Below are 26,082 nucleotides of genomic sequence, written 5' to 3'. Positions count from 1 at the left end.
AAAATAAATCTGCTATATATTTCAAACTAACACTTACTGACAGAGCTCTACTGGAAGGAAAAAGTTTTTAAATGTGACTCAGGTCTGAAGAGAGAAATACATAAAGAGCTATGAATATCTCCATACATAGCAACATGCTTCATGATAAAAGCTTAAGCACTTGACCTAGACTCTTAAAGAATATTTGGGGACTATTTATCCTATTTGGCTTGAATTATAACAATGTTTTATTTCCACATGAACGGTAGATACATTCTCTCCCTTAGTATTAACAACTTCCAATCATTTCATTATATTCTGGAGCACAGCTAATGCTGTAGTTCAACATGCCAAAGCCAGAACACACTTAAAAACTGGCTTCAAATGACACAAATTAATAATCATGAACAAAGGTATAACTAGCTCCTTACTGTGTACTGATACACTGAAAGCAACACTCAATTGGTGATTTAGTCCTGCACAGAAAGGGAACTAGGGAGGAGAGAACAACACAGCATTTGATCTCAGTCCTAAAGAGAAGTGAGAAAGAAAAAAAAAAATCAGTTACATTAGTGAATATTGATAGCAGAATGACTTCAGCATCATCTGTACTACTAATGAAGGTGTATTATAAGAAGATAACACTACAAGCTGTCTTTTGGGAGGTGGGGAGAGGGGTGTTTGGGGGTCAGTTGTATTTTTTTGTTTGGTTTTGTTTTGCTTTTGTTTTTGGAAGTGCACATTTTAGATGTAGGAATGGCAGAGATGTACCAGCTACAAACTGAAACTAGTAGAAAAGTGTTCTACGTAAGATGTCTAGAACAAGCAGAACGATATAATCTAAGTTAACTACAGTTCAGTCGAGAAGTTTAAATATTTAAAGAGTATAAGTAAATACTTTCTCTGAGTACAAAAGAATTTACTTTAAGAAATACCATTCACATTCTTTAGTACTTAGACAATGCATTTCGGATAAGAAGAGCACATGGGAGCTACTGCTTTCTAGCAGGGGAAAAGATGAGTAAGAATTCAACTTCTAATGAATGAGGGATCTATCATGAGACTAGCATGTCTGAAATTACTTTTTCTAAACACTATTGAGATGCAAACTGCAAGTTATAAAACACTCGTTGGGCAAATTGCTAATGCAATTTGGCTTGCTTCTTTGCTACCTGCAAAACACAACATTGTTCAGTATCACGGACAAATTGTTGCAAATTATACTTAATCTCTATCTTCAAATACTGTGGTTTCCTAGCAAGTCTTTCACATTATGTATGTTTAGCCAGGTGCCCCAGAACAGCCACACAGGACCAGAAGGCAAGTGGAAGCTGGTTATAAGCCACCTTTCCACTTCCCTTACCCTTTGCCTGGCAGGAATAAGACCAATCCTCAGTGTTATACAGAAAGCCTAAGGGCTGCTCTTAAATGTACCCTTCAAGTGGCTGTTAGAGAAGCTGAAGATTGCCAAGACACCATAGCAGCTCTATATAGTACAAAGCTTTCTTTCAGTGAAGATTTATCAGCTATAAAAACACTGTGCCTCACCACAACGCTAGCCTTCTGCAGACCTGAGAAACTAAGTACTGAACTCTGCTACCGCTGCACTACAACCAGGGTCACCCACAGTAACAGCCTGTCTGAAACCTCTCCTCCTTAAGTAAGCAAATCCTGAAAACCACAATGTCCCATTACATTTCTTCCCAATCTAATGGAAAAGCTTATAGCTTTGTCATTAAAAAAAAAAGTACTTAAAAAAATAATAAAAATTAAAAAAAACACTGAAGTTTTCCTCACTGGACTTGCAAAATCCTATTTAACTGTTTTACCCATTTAGGAAATTATTTAACCATCTAAGGAAAAAGCCCTATGCTTTCAAGTCGATCCTTTCCTCAGTTTTCCAACCTCCCCTGCATGGCTACTGAGGGGTAAAAAGAATCCCCCACACAACATGGAGTAATTACACAAACTGCATCTCCCCCACTGGAGCATCTGGTAAAGGGACAACAAAAACCTGGCTATGGTCCACTAGGTTGTTCAGGATGACTTTTCCCCCCCTCCCAGTGTTACCAAAGAATACAAACACAACAGAAACATATAGCACATATTTGTTAAACAAGTAACTTACGTATATCTTATTTTAGAAATAAGAAAGAAACTATTGTAACCTTAAGAGACAAAAGCCAGGAAATGCTCTATGTTGAAAACTGTTTCCATTAGCCTTTCTATGGATAACATTTTAACACTTTAAGCCCGGTCCAAAAGAAAAATGATTAGCAGATAGTCTAATTTGACACATTCTAAACTAGTCTCTATTTTGCAAACAATCTATTTGCCAAAGGAAAAGGTTTCACCACCCTTACTCTTAGCAAAAGTATTGTAATCTACTTGTCTGATTCTGTCTCAGCAGGTGTGTAATAGAAATAAATAATGCCACAAATGAGAGCTGTTCTCTGAATTTAGGAGCTGCCAGCTTCTGTACTTATCTGGCCCACGCTGGGCATCAGCCAGAACACTGACAATGAAAGAAGAGCATGGCAGAAAAACAGTGTCCAAGACAAGCAGCCTTCTCCTTTCTAATATTTGTTTTTATGTACGGTGTAAAAATCTAGATATCACACACTGAACAAATGCTTGGGAGTAGTTCAGAGAACTGAGAAGTTCTGGATGACAAGACAATGTTGTGTGTACAAAATTTCTGCTAACTCTAACTCCAGAAAGTCTCCATGGAAATGCAAGAGGAAAAGCAGAACCTGTCAGAATGAAAAAAGTCCAAGGAGCATCCATATTAATGCAACACAAATCTACCATTTAGATGCATATGAATCTTTTTATGGACCATGCCAACTTCCCAACAGAACATCATCTACTTTATTTCAGCTGTTATTAAGATAAAAGCACAGCTTCCACTCAGCTTGCTCTGTTGGGCACACTGTCTACCTACTTCCCTCCTCACTTTGTATCTCCTTTACACAACTCTCAACTTTGTGCAGAGGATCTTCCCCACTCTTCATTCCTTACTCGTCTTTTACTTTCCGGTGTCACGACAACAAAGTAGTTATTACTGCAAGGCAACAGAAAAGTCTGAATTTCAGTCCTGCTTTCAGTTTTATATCTCTAATAGGTCTGATGCCAAAAAGAAAACACTAACATTAGGTTAATCAGGAAAAAAAAAAAAAAAAAGTCTTGCTAGGTTAATTTCTTCATTTTCTTCTTTGTTATTTTGTCAGTTGCTGTGAAAGAATATGAGAGAAAAAAAAATCCACCAATGTCTTTTGAAGGTTTCTACTTAAATCAGGAACAGTACTGGCTAATAAAATGGCCCTCTACAGACTTGATGCATCACGCAGAGCCAATCACTATGACAAAAACACATGTAATATTGCAACAAAAGTATTCAAAGGTGCAGCTTATAATGAAGTCATTTGTCCTTAAACCAAAGTAGTTTTCCACATACTCCAACTACGTCTCAGGTTATGACCTACTTACAATACAATCGTAAAATATGTTCATTTTAAATTAACAGAGGTAGGACAGATTTTAATGCAAAGGCATAATGAAATGAGGCAGGAACATACCCAGAACAAATCTTAAAAATGCCTCCTGACACCCCCCCTCCCAAATCAAGATACTGATTCTACTGCTTTCTTCCTTCCTTCCCCTACCCTGGAATCTGGAAATTTTAATTTCCATGCACAGCATCCAGAACTAGTGATGCAATGTACTTTTATTATTTTAACACCACAAGTTTGCAGAAGACAAGCTGAACAGTTGATGCTCTGCACCTCCCTACCCTATTACTGAGCAGTTTTTCAACCATATAGAGGCTGGCATGATTTAGCAAAGGGGCCTTCCTGAAAGAAGGTCAAACCAACAAACAAACAAAAAGTCAGAAAGACTTCTTTTTCTGTCAGAAAGACAGAAGAAGCAGATCTTACCTTTCCGTTCTCATGCTATGTATTACCTCCCTCAAGTGGCTGATCACATACACTATGAAAACCTGTTGCTATCAGGTACTTCAATAATTGACATGTCAGAAGCTACTTGTGGATCTGAAGGCCCCCAACTCTATTGGAAACACATGAGGAAAACAAAGGAAGTCATTTCTGCTGGTTTTGTTTTTCCAGGTCTCCTTTCATTTTGTGCAACTTATCAGGATTGGCTTTGGGGGTTGGTTTTTGTTCAAGTGGCAGCTGAGGCAAGTAACTTAATGCTTTCTGACAGAAGTTCTTACGTTTTGACAATGACTGAGAAGAGTTGCAGACAGAGAAGATGCAGATTTTCTACTGCCTAGCATTGAGCTTGTTGCCATTCTCTCGTTTTAGCAAAACAGTCATATAGAAATAATTGATTATTAGCTGGTAGAAACTTCCAAGTCTTTCAAGAGAAGTTGTTTTCAGAAAGCTCAACAGATAATACACTAAAAACTCGGGAGCCATGAGACAATATCCTTTGTTTTGTAACATATCCTGTATCTAGTTATACAGTGAATGCAGTTTTAAATTTTAATGGGAATTTCCAATATTGTTTGGCATCACCATGGCTTCCAAGCGTTGCATGTACATCTTGCACGTTAATTAAGTCTTCTGAGCACCTGCATTACGTAAATCCTAAATGTTTTCACAGAAACTTACAAAAAGAAGTTACAGGCATTGCAGACAACATCAAACACTCTTATTGTAAATCTGTACCTGTCATCATTTAATTAGTCTCAGACTTTTTTGCAAAGTTTATTGTCTATGGAAAAACAAAGAGAAAAAATTGCTGGAGAGAGAGAAGTCAAACTCCAGAGCTCTCAAAGCAAAAAATGAACTTTCACAATTAAATACAAATAAAACTTACAAAAACACCAAAACAACACACAAGGGTTTGCACTAACAGAGAAATCAGAATGCTTAGTCATTGTTTCAGAAGCAAGAAAAAAAAAAATCTTATTGCGGGTAAGTACAATAGCAAAAATCCATTTTTTTTCCTGTTACTAGAACTGGAAAAGCTACATAAAATTGAAAAGGGAACCATGAACATTTAGCAGATAAGACAGTAAGTACAGCAGAACCACCAAGAGCCATTCTGAGTATCTACAGCAAGCTCCTGCTGCAGCCCTACACCCGAGTCTACAGCACCACAGACCTGGAACTTTTATGCAATCTTTTGGGCACTCCGTATACATTCCACATACATCTGATACCTCAGAGGTGTACATCTACAGGTAGAGCACGAACAAGATTTTCTAAGTCTTTCTAGAAAGCTCATCTCTTGGGAGAGAGAAAGGGATTATTTACTAGCATGCAAAGAGGCTGAGAGAAGGAAAATCCAGTTTACCTTGAGTTCACAATTCTGAATTTGTATAAAGAGAACAGCCACAACTCTGTGAGGCATCAAGCCTGATGAAAGTCTCAGACTGAAAGAAAGACACTGAGTTCACTAGCATATAAATTTTGAAACACAAGGCTGAAAAAAAAAAAATCAAATAAAAATCTTAAACCCAAGATGATTTTAGATGCTTTGAAATAGGCCTGGGCAATCTAGCGGTCACATATGCACTGTATGTGGAGCAGTGGCTATATACATCAGAAACCATTTGCTTGCCATTTGAAAAATGAAGTTAAATTTCACAAGTTCAGGCAGAAGTTAAGCGAGGTATACCCACAAAAAGTTTCATGTCTGTTTTGGGGGGGGGGGTGGGAGTTCAAGGCAAAATGGAAAGAAGAAGCTAGGAGTTGCTGGGTTTAGTGGAAAGCATTTTGTGGCATTGCAGGCTTCCTGTCTAGCTAATGGCTTAAAGACAAAGGCTTGTATTCTGGTTTTGAAAAATAAAGTTTTCAAGTCTTCCAATACAAATAAAGAAAGATTGCCATTAAGAATAAAATAATTTTTTATCTTTGAGATAATCTGGAATATTTGTGATGTTTCTTTAGAGATTCTTGATGTTTTCTTACTTATACTTTGTATTATTTAGTAAGAAATCATCAACAAAGTGAAATAGGTCATGGAGCATTATGACAGTGTTTACAGCAAACAAAAAGTGCTTTGCATCTTCTCACACACAGTAATTGCATACTGCATGCTTTAAAAGAGTGTTTTCCATATAGCAGCTGGAAATGCAGAATGTTTATTCTCAAGCCCAATTCTGACATGTTTGGATCTCATTCTCAGCTGTTTCATTATATTCATTTTCCCCAAAACTCAAAATGATGATTTGGTACACAATAAAATATCTAAACGCTTTGTAAAGGATCTTCTACTACTACTTTGTCATCAAATGTGTATATGAAGGATTACAGTAAAATAAAGCAAGAAATAAAATCACAGAATCACAGAATTGAAGGGGTTGGAAGGGACCTCAAGAGATCATCGGTCCCTGCCAAAGCAGGTTCCCTACAGCAGGCTGCCCAGGTAGGTGTCCAGACAGGCCTTGAATATCTCCAGAGAAGGAGACCCCACAACCTCCCTGGGCAGCCTGTCCCAGTGCTCCGTCACCCTCACCAGGAAGAAGTTCTTTTGCATGTTGGTGCGGAACTGCCTGGGCTCCATTGTGTGGCCATTGCCCCTTGTCCTGTCCCCACAGACCACTGAAAAGAGGTTGGCCACATCCCTCTGTCTCCCACACTTCAGATATTTGTAAACACTGATGAGATTCCTTCTCAGTCTTCTCCAGGCTGAACAGCCCCAGGTCTCTCATCCGTTCCTCATAGGGAAGATGCTCCAGGCCCCGTATCACCTTTGTGGCCCTCCACTGGACTCTTTCCAGGAGATCCCTGTCTTTCTTGTTCCAGGGAGCCCAGAACTGGACACAGGACTCCAGGTGAGGCCTGACCAGGGCAGAGTAGAGGGGGAGGATCACCTCCCTTGACCTGCTGGCCACGCTCCTTTTAATGCATGCCAGGATCCCACTGGCCCTCTTGGCCACGAGGGCGCACTGCTGGCTCATGGTCAACCTGTCGTCCACCAGGACCCCCAGGTCCTTCTCCTCAGAGCTCCTCTCCAGCATCCCCCAGCCTGTACTGATCCATGCGGCTGTTCCTTCCCAGGTGCAGGACTCTGCACTTGCTCTTGTTAAACCTCATTTGGTTTCTTCCTGCCCATCTCTCCAGCCGGTCCAGGTCTCACTGAATGGCAGCACAGCCTTCTGGCATGTCAGCCACTCCTCCCAGCTTTGTGCCATCGGCGTACTTGCTGAGGGCAGACACTATTCCCTCATGTAGTGGGTTCACGTGGCAAGGTTTTGGTAGCAGGGGGCCATAGGGGTGGTTTCTGTGAGAAGGATCTAGAAGGTGCCCTATGTTTGGGAAGGGCCCCACTGCTGACCTGAGCCGAGCCAATAAGCGATGTTGTTTTGCGCCTCTGTGAGAGCATATTTAAGACAGGGAAAAAAACGCTGCGCCACACACAGCAGCTGGGAGAGTGAGAGGAGTGAGAAACAGCCTTGCAGGCACCAAGGTCAGTGAAGAAGGAGGGGGAGAGGTGCTCCAGGCGCCGGAGCAGAAGTCCCCTGCGGCCTGTGGTGAGGACCACGGTGAAGCAGGATGTCCCCCTGCAGCCCATGGAGTACCACGGTGGAGCAGGGTTCCACGCTGCAGCCCGTGGAGGAGACCACGGTGGAGCAGGTGGCCCTGCACCGACGGAGGCTGCCGCCTGTGGAAGACCCCTGCCGGAGCAGATTTCAGGCCGGACCTGTAGCCCGTGGAGAGGAGCCCACGCAGGAGCAGGTGACCTGGCAGGAGCTGCTGCCCGTGGGGGATCCAGGTTGGAGCAGTTTGCTCCTGACGGTTGGACCCTGTGGTATGGACCCATACCTGGAACAGTTCTTGAAGAGCTGCTGCCTGTGGGAAGCCCACGCTGGATCAGTTCATCAAGGACTGCATCCCGTGGGTGGGACCCCACAGCACAGGGGACGAGAGTGACCGAGAAGGAGCGGCAGAGAAGTGCTGTAGACTGACCATAACCCCCAGTCCCCCGTTCCCCTGCGCCGCTCGGGGGGAGGAGGTGGAAGAGGGTGGATGGGGGGGAAGGTGCTTTTGGTTTCTTTCCTTTGTTTCTCACTTCTCTAGCTTGTTAGTAATGAGCAATATATCTTACTATCTTCTTATGCCGAGGCTGTTTTGCCCGTTACAATAATTATTGCGTGATCTTCTCATCCTTGTCTCAACCTTTGAACCCTTTTCACATATTTTCTCCCCATTCCTCTTTGAGGAGGGGGAGTGAGAGAGCGGCTGTGGTGGAGCTCGGCTGCCCACTCGAGCGGAACCACGACACCTCATCAAGGTCATCGATGAAGATGTTGGACAAGACCGGACCCAGCACCGACCCCTGGGGAACACCGCTAGTCACAGGCCTCCAGCCAGACTCTGCTCCTCTGATCACCACCCTCTGAGCTCGGCCAGTCAGCCAGTTCTCAGCCCACCTTACTGTCCACTCCTCTATCCCACACTTTCTCAGCTTTGCTAGCAGGATGTCATGGGAGACAGTATCCAAAGCCTTGCTAAAGTCAAGGTAGATGACATCCACCGCTCTCCCCCCATCTACCCAGCTGGTGATGCCATCATAGAAGGCAATGAGGTTGGTCGAGCACAACTTCCCCTTGGTGAATCCATGCTGACTACTCTTCATAACCTTCATCTCTGCCAATTGCTTGGAGATGGCATCCAGAACAAGCTGTTCCAACACCTTTCTAGGGACAGAGATGAGCCTGACTGGCCTGTAGACTCCCGGATCCTCCTTGCCTTTCTTGAAGACTAGAGTGACATTGGCTCCAGTCTTCAGGCACCTCTCCTGTTCTCCAGGACCTTTCAAAGATGATAGAGAGTGGTTCAGCAATCACCTCTGCCAACTCCCTCAGCACACACAGATGCATCCCATCGGGACCCATGGATTTGTGTGCGTTGAGCCCACTCAGATGCTCCTGAACCACTCCCTTGTCAACAAGGGGGGAGATCTCCACTTCCCAGACCCTTTCTCCCCCCTCCAGGGTTGAAGAGTCCCGGGGGGGAGTCCTTGAAGCAAAGACTGAAGCACAGAAAGCATTCAGTATCTCCGCCTTCTCAGCGTCTCCCATTACCAGGACAACCCCTCGTTCAGCAAGGGACCCACGTTATCCCTAGTCTTCCTTTTACTGTTTACATACTTTAAAAAAAAAAAAAAAATTATTACCTTTTATCTCTTTTGCAAGCCTCATCTCTAGGTGGGCTTTAGCCTTCCTTGTCACGTCCCTGCAGGCCCTGACAACACTTCTATGCTCCTCCCAGGAGGACAGGCCCTTTTCCCACATTTCATAAACCTTCCTCTTCCTTTTGATCTTATCAATGAGATCCTTGCTCATCCACACAGGTTTCCTGCCCCCCTTCCCTGATTTCCTACTCTTTGGGATGCACCGATTCTGAGCTTGGAAAAAGTGCTGTTTAAATGTAGCCCAGCTAAAATGCACATCTGTGTAAAAGACACAGCAGCAGAAAAGCAGTCCCTTCTTCAAGCCAAGAAACAAGAAGCCAAAACAAGTATGCTTTACAATAAGCATCTTGATTTAAAGTGAGTAACAGAACCTCATTAAATAACGTTCTTTATAAAGAAAGTAACAAACTTTCTGCATTTTTGAAGGTGAAGGATAACAAAGCTTTAAATCTCATTTGTGTGGTTGTTTGTTTTTAATTCCAGAAACAGCACAGTGCAGCTTGTTCAAGTTGGTACCACATACATTGAAGCAAAGCAGTCACCACTTCCCAAAGCATTTCAAAGTTAGGTAGTTGACCAGTAAGAGAAATATTACTGTAACTTAAAATGAATATATAAAGTTTAGAAAGAAGTACTTGTGTGGAATTAAAGGAAATACACACTTGACCCAAAACTTACTTGAAAGATCCACATTTCCTGCTGAATTGCAATATCTGAGTAGCTTTATCTTGCTTTACACTCAGCACACCATCACTCTAGAGACTGGGAATTATCACAACTTTCAAAGATTTAAAATTACTTTTGAATGCTATTTGCCAACTATGTTAAAAATTAACACCTCAAAGTTCAAAATATTCTTGAGTAACTTATACTCAAGCTTGTAACAGCTCATTTGAAATTTTCAACACTGGGTCTATTGAACTACAGAATAGGTCAGACAATAGAGACAGATCAATCTCTTCTGTCTTCACTTCCTTTTTTTTTTTTTTTTTTCCAAAAACAGTATCTTCAGACTTGTCTTTTTCATCACCCAAATCAAAACAACCCTCCTCACATCTGAAATCCATACAGATGGAATCATCCTCACAAGACCCCTTTCGATAGCCCCCACAAAGACAGCACTGCACAGATAACCATGCAACCAATGACTCCAACTTTCTCACAGTAGCCTTAAATCAAGTGTTTATTTCAAGTTCCTTATCACTCACATCACTGTGAATTCCTATTTCAAAGCTTGCTCAAGTTACCCACATCTCAACTCCAATCTGTTCGTATAGTTTACCACATCTTATGCAAAATATTTGCTCTGAAAAATTGTCTTCCTTCTTATCTACTTTTAAAGCCTCCACAATAAGAAGTTTCTTCACCTTCCAAATCCTTACAGTTCTCCCTGCACTGCTCTCCCTGCATTCTTCTGCATACTGCACACATGCTCTCTAAAAGGCAATGATTATATCCTCTCAAACCGTCTTCTACTTGTCTTGTTCTACAATTATTCTTATTAAAAATTCCACTTCTGTATAACACTTCCTCCCTCTATGTATTTAGAGAGCCATGCTTCTTTAATGAGAGGAACTGGGACATGGAGCTGAACACGCTCCCATCACAACAGAGGTCACTCATATGTATCACACCATCAAACTTCCTGATGGTATGTTTATGGAAAATTTGTTCAGAAGTTGAAGCATTTCATAACTGGAAGGTCATCTCAGCGGTCTACTGGAACTTTGTTCTTCCCTCTACTTCATAACAACTGCTGCATCCCTTCAGGTAATGAGACACACTGAAAATCCACGTAAGATTTTATACAGAGCCCTTACTGCCTGGATTCATATCCACATGCCCTTAGTATCTTTTAAAACCAGGCTCCAAAGAAAAAAAAAAAAGAGAAAAAAATAAAAAGTCAATGTTCACTCAGTCCTTAGCATCAATTTAATACTATATATGCCTTTTTGTATTGATAAAGGAAAATGTAAAGTATTTCTTCTACTTAGAATATCAGCTGTACATACAGGATAGAGGAGTAGCTTTTCTCCTTTCTCTTCCCAGAAATAAAGAGCTGCTAAGATTTTTTTCTTGGGTTGTTTTTTGGTGTTTTTTTTGTTTTCTAAGTGTGCATGCTTTTGCTCACCTACAGATGACAAGGAGTGAAGAGTCATTTAGAAGTTTCCCACCCTGTGTATTTCCTGTGATTCTAGTATGATAAAACAATTAAATAATATTTTGATCTCAACAAAGCATGATTTTTACCTAACAGCTGTAAAAACGCACGTTAACAATAAAATTACTGGAGGTACTCAATGTTTCCCTCATGCAAAACATTTTTTCAGAACACAGATGACAAACGAAACTTTACAAAGAATGATTCACATATCCTGGTAGGACAAATATTTTGTCTGGACTGACTATAGACTAAAAACACATCAAAAACAAAGAGTTTTCCAGTAAATGTGAGCATATCTTATGGCCCATACGTATTTAACAAAAACTAGCTCCGTACTCACTTACCAGAATACACACGTATGTGCAAGTCAGTTTTGTAAAGCAACGAAAGATGATTTCAGTTTGACCCTGAGTGCTTGGAGCTTGGACACGTTCTGCTCTGCTTTCTTCAATACTTCAAAAACTGGGAAGGGAAGCAACGACGACGACACGTGACACAGCGACTGGGGGCTCCCGAGCCCAACTCTGCAGTTAGCGGCCTTCTGTGATGCAGCGATTTCAAAGAACTACTGTGGCACCATTCAAACATCCCCAAGTAACCCACCATTCCCTGGAGGAATGCTCCCCTGCCTGAAGACCAAACGACTTTACCTGGAGCATTTTTTAGAACAAACTGGGGCAGGGTTTGAGTAGAATGCTTTTCAGATAAAAATAACAATAGCCCAGAACAACGGTGTCAAGTAAATAGCCACAGAATGCAACCCTATCAATACTTTCTTGATTTTAGTGAAGCAGAAACGAGTACACACCAGTGATCACGTTTACAACCGCAAAAGAAAGATTCTCACACAGTGGTCAAAATCAACTCATGATGTCATCTTATTAAGCTACCGCATGACCAACTTTGTTCTTCACAGCTGCAGAAAAGTTTCAAACAATATGTCCAGCTTTCAAAACAAGAACAAAAAGAAAAGCCTGACTTCAAAAAGGCAATCAAAATTAACACCATTGTTTGAAACATCCACAAATTTCCACAAGTTAAACAGTATTTGTTTGTATTCTAGCTTTCAAAGGTTAGAGTATATTTCACCCCCTCCTCCCCTATGAATACAGCTGCCAAAGTTACTTAAATTAAGCAGGGATCAATACAAAGAATGCAGTCATTTCTAAGAGACACCAAAAAATAATATATTCAGATTTCATTTAGATCTACACCTATGAGCTTTTAAACATCTTAAATGTTACTGTGTATTTTCAGTTCTCCTAACACTAGCAGTCAGTTCCTCACAAAAGCTGAGCTTTGTATCATGTCGCTTGTTCATGCAGAGTAACATCACCTCACCCGACCTGTAAGCATACTTACACAAGCACTGCAAATGCTGCTAAATACTTAGGTAACTACGGCGAGAAAAAAAAATACACATGCCTAAGATAAACACTAATTTTAAATTTTAAACAATGAGTATGTTCCCTCTGTTTGAGATAATTCTCCTAAAACTGTACCGCAAAAATAACATGATTCTGTGCTTATTGTCCTGGTAACCCAAAGTGACATATTCCCTTATTGCAGTCTCCCTCCCCATAAACAATCCACACTGCCAGGATTTTACAAGTCAAACTGCATTGCCTTTGCATGCATCAGTAGCAGTAAAAATAATTTGTAAAAAAACAAACAAACAAACAAACAAACAAAACTTCAACCCATACTCTGCAGTTTTCAGAAACTGAAGGAATTGATTGCTTGAAATTAAAAGATAATTGAAGAAAACAGAGCTGCATCCATATCCTAGCAAACAATTAAGTACCACTTGACTTTGAGCCCAAAATGAGTTAACAGAACATAACTCCCCCTTCTGAGGCTGTGACAAGCCCAAAATGTTAACCAGGGCTTAAAGGAGTATAAAGTGTCTCTTACAAAGGAAAGCAAGTATTCTACACGTCAGTAAATCATGTTCCTACAAGTAACAATGCTACTTTCAGATATGGTTCCAGTAGAAACAAGGTCTATGTGATCAACAGCACTTCACCTCGATAAATAGTCACCAGTAAACCTAATCTGAAAAAAACAAGTATTCAAGACACCTTGTTGCTTGTCCAGTAGAAACATTACCAGGGCAGCAGAAACATTAGCAGCAGGGATACACAAGACAAAAATGCACAGAATGATCTCCTAGCAAAAATCTCCTAGCTACAATACACAAGTGATTATTGGGCTCAGTGCTCAGTTTTGTTTTGGGGTGTTTTGTTTTATTAAAATCACTACAGGCTGAAATACAAAACGTAACTGAAGCTGTTCTACACCCTTCCTTGTAGATTTATACACAAAAATACAGACATACATAACACAGATGTAAATTATTTCTTTCAGAAAATACAGATAACAAGCATATTAGAGGACAAAATGAGAATTCAAAAGTATCTTGACTGGAGAAAGTTATGAAAAATGTTGGAGTATGGCTAAGGAGAAAGGCAAAGCTTCAGAGCTAGGTCAGAAGAGCCGATCACACAAAGACGAGGTGGCCAATTAGCTGGGTAGCAGCTTGGTTAGAAGGGATGGAGAGCTTAAAGTAGAGTGCTAAGTGACCGTAAGTGTTGTGATGTTGAAAAAAACACAAACAGAGTCATGTCTACACACTAGAACTGCCTGCAAAGCTAGGAAATAACAGTGTCACTCTTAGTATTGGCAAGATTTCATGTAAATTACTACATGCAGTTGGTCACCACACTTCAAGGAGAATAGTAGTAATAGGCTTCAAACCGTACCAGAAAACTACTTGAGTTAAACACTCTGAAAACCCTTCTAAAGGTCAGGCAGCGAAGCACTGGAATAGACTAACACTGTAGGCTGGAAACCTGCTGTCACTGGAGGTTTTTAAGAATGAGTTAGACAAACATGCACCAAGACCAATGAAGACTACAGCTTAGTGAGGAAGAATGGATCGGATGATTCCCAGAGCTATTTACCACTCTTACATCATATTCAGGACTACAGAAACCAGGGCTAAGAAGGACTTCTGGGAACCACCTCATCTATTCTTGTCCCCTAGGCTGTAAGTCCCAACACTGCAGTGTTTTCTGTTGGTTTTTCAGTTCTCTCACACAATTCAACACTTTTTATTTCTGGCTTATACTCTTGTTATCACCAGACACTAGCCTGATGTTTAAGAACCGCCTCAATTCATTCCAAGAATTGTTTCATTAAGTGACAATAGCTAAATTAGAGATCGTTGTTGTGAATGGCTTAGGATCATCTTTGCTCCTCACTGCTTGTACATTAGCTTTTATTTTTCAACACTGCATTTCATCCAAAATTTCAGTACCTGCTCATTCAGTGTCAGAGTTCTTTCTGAAGACCTTCACAGTAAGCTTTAGATTCAGCTACATTCTTTGTTTCTTTACTTTTAAATTATCTGCAAATCTCACTCCCTAACTATTCAACCTCTCATTTCAAACAGGATATATTTACATGTTGAACAGGAAAGGTCTGCAAAATGGACTCTGGGAATCCATGCTACCAGCCATGCCTATAAATACTGATCACTTGCTGCCTTTTTCAATTTACTCTTTGGACTGTTACCATTTAACCAGCAACAGTTCAGATTATTTAAAAAGAGCCCTGGATAGGAAAACTCACCGAAAATTATGATTGGCAAGACCGTTGACATCTTTGTCCATCTGTTTGCTGACTCTTTGAAAGAACTGCAAAAAGCACATGATGCTTTGTACTACCATGTTAAGATTATTGTAGTCCAAATCTCATTTTGGTAACTCCAATATATAGGATTTAAAAAATATAAAATATAAAAATAAAAAATATATATAAATAATAATAAATCCAGTCTTCATAAATCAATTAAACCCAATAAAACATCTAAGTTTGGTCCTTGCAAATCTATTTTCTAACCTTTAAGAAGCATGATTAGTCTCAGGTAGGGAGTACAGGCCAGATTCAGACAGTAGGAGATTAGAGATTCTTCATGCTCACTAACTGTTGTTTATTTCTAGGCTTCACATGGGGATTTTTTGAAAGTTACAACTCTATCATTTTTTGGCAGAAGCTACATGGTCATCCTCCTGGCTTTGGAGAGGTTTTAGGCTTTTTTTGGGGGGAGGCTAGGGGTGCACTATGAAAACCGTGTGGTTTGGCAGAAGAGGAAGAAAACTTGGATGGCTGGAACGGTGCAATTGATAAGCAAACATGAAGATGCATAACAGAAACTGACCAGAGTATCTGATCCATTTTTAGGTTCTGATGAAATATTTACCCCCCTTTTTTTCAACCTCAAGAAGAAGGAACAAAACCTGTTGTTATAGAACAGAAAATTGTTTTTACTTCAAAGGTTATATGTTGCAGTTCAAGAATCTTCTGCTTCAGGATTTCAAAGTATATTGGCAGCCATGACCTAAAGACCGACAAGAAACAAGATTATCGATTTTATCACAGAACAGGGACGGGAAAAGGGAAAGAATTTCACAATGGGAGATGACACAGCTCACAAAATGTATTATAACTTTAAGCACACAGAGAGAATAAACAGAACGCACACAACTCCATGACAAAGAAAGACTAGAGTTACCGATTATTTCCCAACATCCCATCTTCAGTCATCACAACCTTGGAATAGGGAGCACCTCCACAGTTGATTCTGGAAGACCTACGACACTATGCATCCAGTCTGAATGAAGACTTGATTTTTTTTAAGTTTATTTTTATTGCTCATCTGTAAATCTTAACTCTGGATTTTCTAACTTTAAATTTAAACAACAGATTATTAAAATTATAGTCTTCTGGGTTAGGCCTCTAAAATCCTCATCTCATGGTAACAAAGAACAATCCTCAGCTTTGTTCAAATTAGGGATGGAAGTAAATCAGTATCTTCTCTCTGCTACTAGACTATTAGAAAGGAACTCGGAGTGTCAATGACTAGAGACTGGACCAGTGAAGCCGCATGCTCTTAAACTGCATACCAACATACACAAACAAGCAAACATACAAACAAAATTAATTTAGAAAAAAATGCAAAAGCATCTTGCAAAGCCAGAAAGCTAGAAAGTATGTTTTCTGGACATATTTCAAGACCACACTCTCACAAAACATTAAACGCTTCAAGTGACAGTCTTGCCTCTTCCAAAAATATGGCATGTAGCAAAAGAGAACAAAATAATAAAAACGGCCTCCACCAGGGTATTTTGTTAAATATGTATGATCTCATCTCTCTTCATAATAAACACTATAAACAAAATATTTGGAAAACAGAGTACTGAAAAAACAACCTTATAAAAGTATCACTCTTTGAATCAACGCTGTTTATTCAGTGGCAAACCTAATATCATTATTTATGCAGATTAATCAAACAGGAAAGAGAATCTTTTGAAAGATGAGTTCTGAATTCCAAATCACGAGCATGTGGGTTTATATGGTTTTGTTTTCTTTTTGGTTGCCTGTAACTGAAAAAACACGACACTCGCTTTGGCAGTCCTGCTGGGTTACAATGCCATCACTGCTGACACCACAGCTTTGACACTCTAGTCCTAGAAAAACCCTCAGATGGTTTGGGATGTTAACACCTCTAGGTCTTTTCGCTGCTTTTCTGCTGGAAACTATCAGCTCCCCAGAGCTGGAAAAACGCGTCCCATGCTCCAACCATGTCAACACAAATTCAGGTGTCTCAGCTTAAAGCACGTTTACTGGCAGCTTGAGTCAAAATGTCAGTTCATTACTGGAACTAGCAAGGAACAGGCATGAGCATCCAAAACTGTTGTAGGGGTAGTTGCCTCCAGCTAAAGGGCAAATCTGAGAGTTCAACAGGCATTACCTCACATCCCTTCCGCAAAGTTGACCAGAATTTGTAGCTAAAACTTAGAATAAGTAAAATAATTACTAAAGTACCCATAAAACATCTAGAGAGGAAGCTACTTTTCCACAGCCCTATGAACTGGCTTGCATTTCTGAACACAAGCTCTAAAGCTCTATTTATCACTACAGAGAGCATCATTTTATTTTGCACATTAATTACCGATACTATATGGCAAACAAAACATGGTCTTAAATCAGTGTTTTAGGGTGGAAAAATATCATTTTTTCCTTTGAAATTATCCTTTCAAAATTCTAAGTTCTTCAAAAAAATCAAATTCCTCTCTTCACAAGTTACCAGTCAAGAAGAAAGGACAACGAAGTGCTTTGGTAACTTCTACTAGAATCATTTGTGTTAAACAGTTTTAAAACAGCATATGCTAACAATATAGAACAGTAACAGCTTAGTCATTGCACAAGCTTCACAGACCTACTATATATGTTTCTGGGAGAAGAGACTACTATGAAGAAATAGTTCTGCAGAAACAAAGCATATGGCTTTTTGTATGCAGTTTACATTCTTATAAAACACTGTCCCTATAACACCATTAGAAAACACAGTTTCCTAATTTACAGTTATTTAAAAAGAATGGTATGCCCATTCACCAGTACTTAAGAATTAAAAATCCATTCCATTATCTTTATGCTTTGTGAATGGACAAGATCATAACTCTGTATTTTTTCAATAAGTCGCCGGTATTTTGTCGGCAGTACAGTCAGCTTTTGCTTACTGCTATTTAGGAATTACGTTTATATTTCAGAGAACAAAAGTCACAGAAAAGGACCAGCGTCCATATTTCTTTGTCCAAAGCACAAATATATATGTTAAGTGTACAAATTAAAAATGTGAAAATGAAGAGTTAAATAATGCCTTTGTTGAAACTGAAAGGTTTATCGTGGTGTAGATGGTGCAATGCTTAAATCTGCTCACAGACATAAGCCTTACTCAGAGTGTTCTAACCTCTTATTCTATAAGGTAAATTTGATAAAATTATGTAATTTATATTTATCTAATCCATTTACATAAATATAAATATTTTCAATTATTTCTGATTTAGCCAAACTAAATGTACCATCTTATGTCTCAGGGCTTAATATCTGCCTCTAGCTGAATTATTTCAGAAAACTTCAGAGCAAATACTTACGCTGTTTCTAAGAAATAAGACTGGGGACAAGGACTTTTTTTTTTTTGCCTAAACTAAAACTCTTACAAGAACTCTTTTAGGCCTGAAATTCACATCAGAATTAAACTCAGCCTTTGTGTTTACATGACGAACAGATATTTATTTTAACCATTTGAAAATTTCATCTCAAACAAAATGCTTAGTGGTTACCGTATCAACCCAACTGATGATCAGGTCACATGCATGCTATCAAAACGTGCTCTTGTCCAAAGCTGGGAAGAGAAGGCAATATGAAGATGAACTGTTCTGCGAAAGCAACGACTGTGGGTTAAGGCCTGCCTAAGAACAGGAACAGAAGTACAGTACTTCTTTTCACTTGAATCGAATCAGGTGACATCTTCCTTCATGTAGACTATGTGCCAACAGACATCAATCTCGCTGGGAGCTGAAACAAAGGACAAAAGGCAAGCTACAAAGAAGAGAAGATGAAAACCAGGAGAAACCAGACTGACTGGACGAGAGGACTTCATATCAGAAAAAACACTGAGTGGATAAAACTGCCTAAACATATTAAGAGAAAAGGGAAAGAGAAAGCAGAGGAAGAGATACCTGTAAGTCAGAGATTCTTCCAGGGTAAGGCTGGAAAACCAAACTGGAAGACAGAAAGAACTCCAAAATACCCGAATAGTCCAAACATAAGCAGTAAGAGCCACCAATGTCATACAGAGCAAGGGGTCCCAACCTACATAAAGTGATATGCAGCCCACTACGGAGCTGAGAGAGGAAAGGACACTGCCAAGTGACAGCACTCAATACTACTGGCATTAATAATTATGCCATTTGGCAAAATAACTCTATGCAACCCATTTTCCAAAGCACATTTTTCCACAACTGAATTCAAAATTCTAGAGAGGAGTCACCATCCCTTGGCGTCTGCAAACATCTGTGAAATCCTCTGCCAGAATGTCTCAACTTCGAGTTACTATTCCATTAGATCCAACGTACAAGTCTGTACTATTTCAGCAGACATTTCCAATCTTGCTGAAGACTTGTCCAAGTATCAGATAATGAATTTTCTGTGTTTTAAAGTGTTTTTCACCCATATGAAGCTACATATAAGTCACATTAAAAGGATGTTATTCCTACCTTTTTTTTCCTAATCTCCAAGTACTTGATCTTAATAATATTCCCTTGTCTCTTTTTACCTGTTGAGGCCCTCCAGAATCCAATGTGGTTTTATATATAGCTGTCGTGAATTTGCATCCAGAATTATGACAATTTTATACTTGCTGTATATTAGCATTCATCTACTACAGCTACACAAAACCTGTGTGTGCTACCAACAACTACTGGTCCTGGTTGCAGTGCTAAGCACGTCACCTATGTCCAGTTTAATAGAAAGCTTGTGATCAATTGCATTACCTTGAGCCCAAGAGTACTACAAAGCAAACAACGTGAAACTGTGTTAATTGATTTCATCGTTTCAGATCATATCATTTGTGGAAAATTAGAAAATTGAGAACTGTTAACATCAGAGATGTGAAATCATGTCACTAACAGACAGCAATGACAAGCATCTTGTTGGCTCAACGAGCAGGGATTTAGCTGTCAAATTCAAATCAATGCTATTTGGATGGTCTTTGCCTTCAGAATATACCACTGACACCAAAGGAATCATCTATTTCAACAAATACATTTAAGTGGAATACAAGCCCCAAAACACCAAAATGAAGAAAATGCTTCAACAGAGTTCATTAGTAGAAATAATTATTTTCGCTATATAAACAATGAGCTGCAAGATCCCATGTTACTGCAAAGCAGGAAAAGAACAGATGAACTGAAGGGAGGGCTTCCTAATTACCAGTGTATATTTGTAAGAAGCAACTTACACTGATGTTTATTAAGGTTGAACAGTGCATCTACTGTTCCACATGTAAATGATTCCACAGTGACTGTGGTTTTCCTTTGTTTTTCACTTCTAAGTACCAGTAGCTCAGGAGGTGGTTGGTGTTTTAAATTCATGTCAGTGAACTACCACAGCAGAATAATTATCTTCCCCAGTATTGTAAGATAAGGCTGTTATGTTTGCGACGCTGTAGGAGTTAAATGCCACTCTCATTGTCCCCCACTGAAAAATATGCTTGCAGTTATAGAAGGCGAGTGCTTAAACAGTATTCAGGCTTGCATAACACACTGTTTTTCATGAACATGCTGCATGAAAAGTGTCTTTTTGTTAGGTAATCCACAACATTAATCCAGGACAGAAAAGGGGAGAGAGATTCTTTATTGCAATTTAGCCTTGAAACCTCCCCAAAGACAAGAAATGTTACTTCCCTCAAGAAAATCCGTGTCCTTACGTTTTAGGAGAAATTAAGATAGCTTGCACCATAAACATTCAAACCTCGTGAATGTCTCAGTTTAAATGAAAACGCAAACAAAAAAAATATTGCTACTGCTTCTAGGAAGGCAAGACCAAGTGAGCAGAGAGTTTCAAATACAACTTCTTCAGAGAGATTCAGTAACAGACATTTGCAGGAAAGAAAAATTAAATTGAACTCTGTCAAGCTTTTTTTTCTGAAATGTTAATGAATCTGTAAATCAAAACAACAGTAGTTTTTTTCTGTTTGTTTTTTGTCAATATTACATATTAGAATCTATAGCCTGGATACATTCAAGGAAGAAATGCTAACAGAAAAATACTGTGTTTTTTTTTTTGTTTGTTTGTTTTTCTCCAAGTAGCTTTTCAAGCTAGCCTTATTTTACAAGAAAAAAAAAAAAAATAGGCAACAAAAATGTTCTTCTCTCATTCTGTTTTTCTGTTTCTGTGGGGTATGATGGAGACCGTTGTATCAAAAGACTAACCCAAGCAAGAACAAGGTTACAAGATACAACTTCCTACATTAGAGCAACTTATTTGCTTGGAAAATGTTTAGGGCACTCATGCTCTTCTTCAGTCATCATACCCAGCCACAGTAATCTCTTGCCAAAGCGCAGATATTTACATATCTGCATTCTGATTCAGTTCTGATGCTGCTGCTGATGCTTCACTAAACTACAGTTCCAAGAAAGATTCTTCCTTTTGCCACAAGTTTTTATGGTCTTTTTCACTTTGAGATTTGCGTGTTAGATCTAGATCACACTTGAATCAAATTAAGCTCCAGCACAGGTAAGAAAACCACTGAAGTAACTACTTGATACTCTCATTTTTCTACTTGTTCTATTTTACAAAAATTGCATATTAAAGACACCAAGAACTCACCCACTCCTTATATATGTGCTAGCCCAGTGGAATGCCCAACTACTAGGAATACACAATAAATATAACACCCCCTCCCCCCCCAAAAAAAAAAAAAAAAAAATCTTCTCATCATATTATATGCTATTTAACCCCCAAAATGAAAATAATACTTCTTCACAGGCAAAATCTGCCCACAGGGGAAAAAAAAAAACAAAAACAAACAGTATCAGACAATTGCATTTAGGAATTTCTCCCACTCTATCAGTAATCACTTATCTAGTTTCAAAACCCATTAGGATATGAAACCAGGTTAGACAAGAAAGGCTTGCCAGAAAATAAGCTGATAAAAATCAGAACAGAAACAACCACAACAGAGCCTACACGTTGTATCAGCATTTATCAGTTATGACAACAGTCAAATGAAACTGCTATGAAGCTGTTATAAGCCTTACACCTTCTGCCATACGCATTACAACTACACACAACAAGGAAGAATATAAAAAAAAAAAAAGTCTGTCTTCTTACAGCAGAAAAGTCTCACAGAAAACTTTCTCTCCCTCTCACAGGTGTGTACACAACAGCATCCTATAGCAAGACCATTATGGGGGCGTGGGCAGAATAAACAAATCCAGTATTTAGTTCTCTCTTTACTAACCCTACCTTTCAGTTTGTGAGATAAGAAAGACACAAAATGTTGTCTCTTACTTTTTTCATGTGCCACCACGTGGAAATTCAAGTGATAAATTTATGATTATAGTTTGTACCAGCAAAAACAAAACCAAACCAAACAAAAAAGGCATTTTCTCATGGCCTTCTGTGATCTTTGCAAACATCTGTGTTCTTCCTAAATCTTGTCCACATTCCATTGTTCAAACATCTTAAATGGAAACCTTTGGTGCAACACATCAAGTACACTTCAAAATTGAAGGAAAAACAAAGTGGCTATACAGTAGGGTCTTGTGGGATTTTGTCCTGCTTTTAACATGAAGCCTCCATTTTCTAGCACGTCTGTTCCCTTAAAAGAGCCTTCTGTAAATGCCTTTTGCAGCAAGTGACGTAACAGCTTTATATTGCACTGATATGTTGGAGAAAAATGTTATCTCCCTTAGTAAAGGTCCAGGTGAATGCAAAATAAACACAGTAAAGCAATCAACCTTGGTGTATCACCAAAATCCTTCACATTTCCACTGTTAAAACAAGCAGGGAACATTTATTAAGTCTGGTTTCTCCACCTCTGCCAAGGAACAAACACAAAATTCCAGCAGGAACTACCACTGTCGTGATTTTCTGTAGTGGCCCAAAATCAGTTTTAAAATACATAGTAGCAGTAACTATGATAAATTTAAGTTTATTTTCATGGGGAAAGGTATAGACAAAGTAGTTTTTAAACAGAAATATAGTCAACTGTGTCTGAAATAGATAAAAAGCTAGGTGAATGAGATCATCCTTTAAAACACAAAGATTTTTTCTTAACTTCCTAGGTGCCTGAAAGCCTGCTGACACCTAAGCAATCAGTGGCAAAGCTCATTCTCCACTCCTGCCGTCTCCGCTCATCTTGCCAGGCATAAATAAACCGCCTGTTCCATGATCTACTTTTAGGCACCCGTTACTTCTCCCAAAGTACAAAGGAGACAGAGGCACCTGATGAAAAGCTTTGTGCTCAGGGCTCTAGGATGATTCAAGCTGAAACAAATTCAGGCTGCAGAGACTGAAGCTCCTGCTCCTCCTTTAAGCTGATCCTGCGCTCATCTGATACCCTGGCAAGTAAACTGTGTTTGACAAACGAGCAGAAAACTAACTCAGAAAGAAAATTAAAATAAGTCACGTAGACAAATTAGTCAGCAAGAAGGGTCTTTCTGACAGGTCAGCATCCTAGAGTGGGCCATCAGAAGGTCCACCAACAGTGTTACTGCAAGGGAAAGGAAGACTTAACATAACAGGGATGGCCACAAGGACTGCACTAACAGCAATTTACACAGACCCAGGCTGTAACAGAAATGAATTTTGGAATGTTTGAGATACAGATCCTCAAAGGATACTCTCTTTGGTTTATTTGAGGACAAGAAAAACACTCTCCCATCATTTTGGATAAAAACTTTTAACATCAAAGTTTTTCCACTACAGGAAAATCTAGAACCCCACTCCCAGATTGCACAGGAGCATAAATGCATAATTTTAGATACTTATAGTGAATGTTTTTTTAAATAAAGCTACATAATCTGATAAACTAGGAAATACGGTTTGCTAGACTAACAAGAAAGCAACATCTTCGCCACATTTTCAATATACTGCAGATATTGGCATGTGTAAATAAATCCATTTAACCCATCTGAAGTCGGAACAGATGATGGCTACTATAGAAAGAGAAGAGGCACGAGAGCTTTTGGGGGACAGCAGTCATTAATATAAACATCTTTTCTTACTAACTTCAAGTGCATATTATTCAAACTGTTGCTGACATACAGGTTGGGGAAGAAGGGGAAGGTTACAGGATTTTTGTTTGCTTGTCTATACAAAGATATTCCTTGACATATCAATTCCTTGATTATCCTTGAAAAACAGTACAAAATACGATTACACTCAAAATTAAAATCAAATGCATTTAAACCAAGCCAGAACACCGTTGAAGGTGGGAAGAAAAAAAAAAAAAAAAAAAAAAAAAGAGAGAGAGATAACATAATTAAAAACCTAAAAGATTCACAGGTAATAAGTCCACAGTCCCAGAAACATATGCTCCTGCTTTTTCATCTAGAAGGAAGCATAAACACATCAAGTAAGCTATGACTTTACAAGAAAAAGAAAGGTCAGTACTCCGCGTGTTATGGGACTGCATGTGGGGGTAAAGGAATTTGGAAAACAATGCATGCCTAGCCTCCAACAGAATGTTGTTTCTTCAAACAATTTTATTATGAAGCATTAAAGTAGCAAGAAGTAATTTAAGTAATGAAGTCTAAATAGTTGCTTTCTGGGCATGACCTTTAAAAATTAAGGTTCTGATTCTGGACTTATTTATGGATCTGCTCAACTTCATACATACGAGCAATTCCACTAAACCGAACAAGACAATTTATGTACAGGAAGCTAAACATGTGTTTTAATACTACAGATGAAGACATTTTGCCAACATAAAGCTTTCCAATATAATCTGCAATTTTATTTCACACAGTGGCTATGTCAGACGGATCATAAGCTTTAAGAAGGCAGTCTGCTTTGCTTTGCCTCCTCCTGGATTTTTTGTTTCTTTGTTTTGACTTGGGCTCTCTGATACTGCAGGGCAAAATGTTCCAAACAGGAGAGTGGGAAGACTTTATTTCAGACAAAGTGTTCTCCATTTCAAATGTCTTATAATTTTGCCGCTACTGTCAGGACAAGTCTACTTAAAGTGAGTGGAGGGGGAACCGCACCATAATTACAGTAATAATACTGGTATAGTAAAATCCTGGAGAATCTTGGTACAACTCTGTGGGCTAATATATCTTTAAATACATGGATACCATAATCTCTCTGAAAGTTATCTTTCTGAAAAACAGAGATCTTATTCTAATGGTTTATTACCTAATATTTTACAATGAACAAATACAGCCTCCAAGCAATTGCCACTTCAAAGAATAACTCAGAGTAACAAACTTGAGTGTTGTTTGTTTTACGTACAGCCAAATAAATTAAGGGACGTTCAACTGTTTAGAATACTCTTTTATTGACACCATACATCCGAAGGAGCATCCTGAAGCACCCAGCACACGCACGCATCAGCGGGCAATCAGTTCGTTTTCAAATCAGTTCACATCCTGATTTGGGGTTTTTTTCAGCGAAGCAGTGTGGTATTACCAAAAGAGATTACACAACTGAAACTAGTCTCGTTCCCCGCACAATGTTAAGAGACAGCACCACTTTCCTTCTGAGCACACAAAATAAAGAAAAGAAGAAGAAGAAAGAGCCGTTCCTGAAGAGCCCGCTGGCCGCCCAGCGCTCCCCGGGTGCCAGCAGCGGCACCACCTCCGAGCACTCTGAGCGGCCGGCTGCAGAGGGCCAGCGGCCGGCACCGCCGCTCTCTGCGGGGTCCCTCGGGACAGGGGCGCTCCCGCTGGCCCCGCGGCAGAGGCCGCCGGCTGCGGGGCGGCTCCCCGGGGCCGGGGCCGGGGCCGGGGCCGGGGCCGTCCAGGTGGGCTGAGGCGGTGGCTGGGCCCGCCGTGCCCCCGGCGGGGGGAGGCTGAGGCCGAGGCCGAGGCCGAGGCCGGCGCCGCCGCCCGCGGGCTGCCCGCTCCCCGCCAGTCTCCTCCTCCCGCGGCCCGGCCGGAGGCGGGAGGGGGCCGGGGCCGGGGCCGGGCAGGACGAGGGGAGGGGGGAAGAGGCCGGGACGGCGGAGCGGCCCCGCGGCAGCCACACCTACCTGTCTTCTCGTGGTCATAGCCCACCACGATGAAGTAGTCGGCCAGCCTGGCCATGGCTGCGGGCGGCCCGTCCCGGGCCTCGCCACCCGTGCGGCGGCGGCGGCGGCGGCGGCGGCGGGCGGGGGCTCAGCATCCTCCCCGCCGCGGGACCGGCGGCGCCGCCTC

The 26,082-nt window shown here is 40.2% G+C and overlaps 1 protein-coding gene across 5 annotated transcripts in view; it reads right to left on the bottom strand.

The window, feature by feature from the left end:
* The window catches only part of SBF2 (SET binding factor 2), a 251,703-nt gene extending 225,621 nt beyond the window's left edge, over window positions 1-26,082 (bottom strand). For all 5 annotated transcript variants that reach the window (XM_084521588.1, XM_084521591.1, XM_084521593.1 and 2 more), the window contains exon 1: window positions 25,917-26,082. In XM_084521588.1, the coding sequence (XP_084377714.1) occupies window positions 25,917-25,971 (55 nt within the window). In that variant the 5' untranslated portion in view covers window positions 25,972-26,082. The remainder of the gene's footprint in view (window positions 1-25,916) is intronic.

The sequence above is a fragment of the Aythya ferina genome, assembly GCF_964211825.1.
Source record: "Aythya ferina genome assembly, chromosome: 5".
NCBI classification, from domain to species: Eukaryota; Metazoa; Chordata; class Aves; order Anseriformes; family Anatidae; genus Aythya; species Aythya ferina.
The sequence above is the reverse complement of the archived record's forward strand: the minus strand, read 5'-3'. Positions and strand labels throughout refer to the sequence as shown.